Below are 5,821 nucleotides of genomic sequence, written 5' to 3'. Positions count from 1 at the left end.
TCCTATCATCGGTTGCGGCCACTACTATACTACTTCAATATATAATAATAATCGCGGGTTGTCGCCTCAAGGGGGTTGGGGGTTCTCTGCTGTTGCTGTTTTTCTTTTGATCTTTGACGCTGTGGTTGCTGTACACACACACATAAACACTCCTGTACATAGCATACACTGCTGTCATGGGATTAATACTTTCTTTAGATATGGTAATGCGCCTTGTTGTGTCGTGTGTTTTGGGTTTTCAGTCGTATGTATATCGCGTTTCGAAAATGTCACAGTCACGATGATTACGATTGTATTATATTATCATTTTGGACGAAACAACTTAGTTATAGTATTTTCCCAAATAGCGTACAATACCGTGAATTCAATCTCTCGTGTTTTTCCCCTCCGCACTCCGTTGCGTACTCTCGCAGCGTAACTCGAGATACACAGACGTATGCACATTTACGAAAGGAGAGGAGAAAAAAAACAACAACGTATATAGAGGTGTGTATGCGGCGGCTTAGAGAGAAGAGAAGGAGGACTTCGTACCGTATGCACTATATAGTCCGGTACGCGCGCACGTGTGTGGTGCAGCAGCAGCAGCAGCGGCAACAGCGATGAGTAATCTTTTTCTCGGAAATCAGAGGCAACTTGATTTTTTTTTTTTTACATTCGCAAGCGCCTCGACGTATATACCACTGCTGCTGCCTCGCGCTCGACGTGCGTGTACATTAGTCGAGTCCGCGATTGGAAAACCTTTCTGGGAATAATAGATATATACGCGGGAGAGCAGCGGCGGCAGAATTATGGATTGGTACCGCTGGATTATAAGTAGTGTGCACGTTGTATATGGACGACACTATTGTTGTGCATCCGACCAAGGTCAACAGGTGGAAGTTTGTGAGTGGCGCTTGTAAACGATGAGAAGATTATTAGAAAATTAGAAAAAAAAATTCTCGTGGCCGGAAGAGGATCACTTCGATTGTAGACTTCAAAAAAGTTTAGCGTTTACTAGTTTAGATGATTCACGATTCATTATTTTGATTTTTCGTTTTTTCGAATTCAGAATACAAAAATATTACATTCGAAAAATTAAATCGTGTATTTTTTGTGCAAAATGTATGTATAGACAAAGTACTAGCTTATACAGATTCGAGTTGAATTTATGTGTATAATGTTTATTAAAATATAATTAAAGTTGAATACTTTGTAAAAACAATGCATGCATTTTTTGGATAATTATTAATACAATTATTAATCTCGAAACGAAAAATCATTTTTGCATTTCTTAACGTAGAATATTTTTGTTTACGTAATTTTAAATACGAATTATTGTAAAGATGGATTATTTTCCATTTTTCAGTATTCGCGTTTATCTGATTCAAAGTTTACGAATAATTCCAGTAAAATTCGAAACAAACACGTAATTAACTTTAATTAGTAATATCTGAGAGAGAGAGAGAGGTTAGAATAAAATTTTCGCTGCCAAGAATGAATATTAGTTTGAAATACTTTATTTTAATTTACGAACTTGAAGGAAATTTATGAGATACATTATTTAAAACTATGTGGTGTATTCATGTGATTGTCTTAAATGCGTCCAAATGGTTACGGACAAAGCTCATATTTTTAAGGATTGCTCCTTTCATGTACAGTCACTTTATACTTTTCGGGTTTATTCTGGTAACCAGATGATTTGTGGCTAAACTCCCTCGAAGGATTTCTTACGACCGTGTATTACTTTTATATGTTGAATAAGATTCGTTTTTTTTACTAATGATTCGAGACAAATTTAACACTCAAATGGGTTTGTACGATAATGTACTGCATTTATGTGTTTATTGAGGTTACTTTTTTGTATAAATGATTTTTGACAAATGTCACATTCAAAGGATTTGCTGCGATCATGTACTACATTTTGTGAGTTTTAAGGTAGTTCTGGCACCCGTATGATTTGTGATATATTTCACATTCGAAGGTTTTTTTCTTACTATGTACAACATTTATGTGCTTACTAAGGTTACCCTTAAATGAAAATGATTTGTGACAAATTTCACACTCGAAAGATTGGCTACGATCATGTACTGCACTAATGTGAGTTTTGAGGTAATATTTTTGTTCAAATGATTTTTGACAAGTATCGCACTCGAAGGGTTTGCTACGATCGTGTACTGCATTGATGTGAACTTTGAGGGTACCTTGTTGTCCAAATGATTTGTGACAAATCTCACATTCAAAGGGTTTATTAAGTTCATGTACTGCGCTCACGTGACGTTGAATTTGACATTTTTGTCCAAATGATTTGTGACAAATGGCACACTCAAAGGGTTTACTCCGATCATGAACTGCAATTATGTGTTTATTGAGGTCACCCTTCAATCCAAAAGATTTGTGACAAATATCACACTCGAAGGGTTTCATACGATTATGTACTAAATCTATGTGATTTTTGAGGACACTTGTGTATCCAAATGATTTGTGACAAATATCACACTCGAAGGGTTTGCTCCCAGTATGTACTGAATTTATGTGAATTTTGAGATAATTTTTGCGGCCAAATGATTTGTGACAAATATCACACTCGAAGGATTTGCTACGATCATGTACTACATTTATGTGAAATTTTAAACTATCCTTGCGACCAAACGATTTGTGACAAATGTCACATTCAAAGGGTTTGCTACGATCATGTACTGTAATTATGTGAAGTTTCAGGTCACCTTTTCTTCCAAATGATCTGTGACAAATCTCACATTCAAAGGGTTTGCTTCGATTATGTACTGTATTCATGTGAATTCTGAGGCTACTCCTTACTCCAAATGAATTGTGACAAATCTCACATTCAAAGGGTTTGATCCGATCATGTACTACGTTGACGTGACGTTTGAAAGAGCTCTGGTAACGAAATACTTTGAGACAAATTTTACATTCATATTTTCTAATGCTCTTATACTTTTTGTTGATATGTCTTTTTAAACTCACTTCTTCTTCTTTTTCTTCATTAAGTTTTCGATTAATTTTACACTGGTGAGAGTATTTGGTTTGAGGTGTTCTTTTGAATATTTTCTTATCTTTATACTCTACAATTTTCATTCGAGGATTTATTTTAAAGAGACAATTATTATAATAATCGAAATCTTTTTTTATCAAAATCAATAAACTTTTTTCTTTTAAGTAACTAGTCGGAATTTGTTTTTCTACTTTAATAACGGATGAATAAATCTGATACTCATTTTTGCAGATGGTTGTTGATGGAGACGTCTCTTCAAGTTTCACATGTTTGCATTCTATATCAACAAATATTTTTTCATCAAAATTTTCCTGTAGCGCCATAACCTCATTCACACGATGTTCCTAAAATCACAATTGTTTAAAAATTTTTTACGATAGTGATAAAACCAAACATAATTCAACATAATAATTTAATCGCTCACCGAAGATTTAAAAACTTTGCATGTTTTAACGTTTTTGACTTCGCAAGAGTCCATCGAATCAAAATTATAACCGTTGCTTACATCTGGACAAGTTTCCTTCGGCTCTTCTTTCACTCTGAAGAATAGTCAAGTTTGATGAAATATTCGCTTAAAAAAACATCATGACATTAAAAAAAAAAATGTTTACCTAACTGTATCCTCTTTGCTTCCCATCATTGCTTCATTATAGTTATTTACTGATAATTTGAGAAAATATTCGAGGCTAAACGCCCTCCAGTAGACAGCACTTGAAATCGATTTAACCTATACTCGTTCACTGATATTATTTGTAAACACTAACGAACTGAGAAATTCAATTCCTCGCTTGCGACTGAACTCACTACTCTACTTATGATAGCGAGGCTCTTTGACTATTCTCTCCTTCTGCGATATTTGACTGTGAGTCCATCTGATGGGTTTTCTCGAAAATTGACAAAATTCAAAATCTTATAATCTAAATGAAACAATGTGAACAAAAATGAATTATTTATTCTTCTTTCTTCTTATAATAAATTCTAACATTTTTATCGGTAAAAATTTATAATGTAAAGTCGGAATTTTTATAAAAGCTTGAAAGGATTTCCGAAGTACAGAGTTACAAAAATAACATAGTTTCATAGTAATATTTAGCATAAACGTAGCAGAAAACCCCCATCACTTGAATCTGGGGTTTTTCGCTAAAAACATTAGCATTCGATTCAATATTATTCTCCGTATAAACGTTTTAATTTGAACTATCTTCTCTGTTAAGTATAGTTGAACACGATAGAAAAATCAATAAACGATTATCTAATTAATGGCCCAGTTCTCAACCAAAATATACAAATCTACGTCAGAGTGAGATAATACTTTATAATCTAAAAGTAAAAGCCTTACTAATGTGCCGTATAATCGAATAATTTTTATGTGTCAATCGACTTTGTTGATTTATTCCGGATCACGCCGGTTCAATCTCAAAATTAATACGATCTCTCCGATACACGCGTATTTATGGAAATTTCTGTCATCTTCCGGTTTTTTACATATAAAAAGGTACCTGCGCGCGACATATTTGTTACGCGTATTGTACCACCTCGGGCAAAGAACGAAAAAAAAGAGTCGGATGAAAGTCAAGAATGCAACCACGATTCGCACGTGTTGCTCTCTCGAGGCGCGCAGGTATATAGAACTCGTGGATGACTCATCGGGCGGGAGCTGCATACGAGCACACGCGATACACTCTGACAAAAAAAAAGAGCTGAAGAAGCATATAGCAGCCTTTAGCTTAAAAACAGAGAGAGAGAGAGAGAGAGAGAGAGAGAGACGCGCGCGCTTTTGTGCGCGGACCCATATTATTATAAAATAGCACGTGTATGTAAAACTCCGAATAACATCCGGTGATCGTTAAGATAAGATTTTTTGAGGTGTATACAATACGATACCGATACTATATGCTACATTGCGCGCTATATATATATCGTTGTAATATCTTCGGAATAATTCATAAAGTAGAGCGAAACAATTAATCTCGCGCGCACGCAGAAACATGTCGATACGTGTTTTCGTTCGATTCGCGGAATTTTTGAAGCATGTGTGTATTGCGCACTTTAACTTATGTGTAACACATGGGAATGTATCGGTATCTGGTCTTTTTTTAAAGGTGAATTACCCAAAAAATTAGCGCCAATCGTAAACGAGCGCGTCTGGAAAAATTATAGATAAAGAGGAGAAAAGTTACGACCCCACGAATCCACGGAGATTCGAGGGTAAATTTTCAGATTTCGCATGTTATCGTCTCTATATGTGGTTGAGTCATCTGGGAGAGAGCATAAAAAACATAATTAAAAAAAAAAATTTTCTGTTTTCGAATATGGCAAAAACAACAAACGAAATGATATGGGTTTTTTGGACGCGATAGCCAAGATTTTTCATTCGAAATTCCCCAAAATCCTTGCAATAATAAAGTTGTTTGTAACTTTCCAAAATAGATGCGGCTACGACATAGCATTCCAAGTTCAAAATTCAACGCGTGCCATAAATTACCTTGAAATTTTCATTCGCACTTAACATTGTTTTTTTCTGTCTAATCACGCTCGTTGCGCACACAATACAATCGACGGCGCGTCTTCGCCACGCTATTTACATACCTCGTAGTATTTTATTATTACGTTGGACGCGCCGTCGCGGAGACATAATTTGAAAACAATACAACTGTACTACAAGCGCCTTTGGCGAGACAATCCCACCTCTCTCTCTCACGGGATGACAACAGAATATCGCCGCGGCGGCGCTAAATTACAAAAATAACCGCTGTTATTACTATCCGCGCATATTGTTTATGCGGCTTTTAAAAAATTATCAGCTCGTAATATGAATGCTCGTATGTT

At 35.4% G+C, this 5,821-nt stretch overlaps 1 protein-coding gene across 1 annotated transcript; it reads right to left on the bottom strand.

Annotated features, from left to right (window-relative positions):
- Nucleotides 1–1,893: 1,893 nt before the first annotated feature.
- Nucleotides 1,894–3,772, bottom strand: LOC106659508 (zinc finger protein 529-like). Its single transcript, XM_023463345.1, has 4 exons — nt 3,604–3,772; nt 3,417–3,531; nt 2,590–3,336; nt 1,894–2,007 (listed from the first exon to the last, which is right to left on the bottom strand). Exons 1-4 carry the CDS (start codon nt 3,630–3,632, stop codon nt 1,894–1,896), a joined length of 1,005 nt encoding a protein of 334 aa, XP_023319113.1. The 5' UTR covers nt 3,633–3,772.
- Nucleotides 3,773–5,821: the final 2,049 nt, after the last annotated feature.

Source organism: Trichogramma pretiosum, unplaced genomic scaffold (assembly GCF_000599845.2).
Source record: "Trichogramma pretiosum strain Unisexual culture from Peru unplaced genomic scaffold, Tpre_2.0 scaffold39, whole genome shotgun sequence".
In the NCBI taxonomy this organism is placed as follows: domain Eukaryota; kingdom Metazoa; phylum Arthropoda; class Insecta; order Hymenoptera; family Trichogrammatidae; genus Trichogramma; species Trichogramma pretiosum.
Note: the sequence above shows the minus strand (reverse complement) of the source record. Positions and strands in the feature narration are given on the sequence as shown.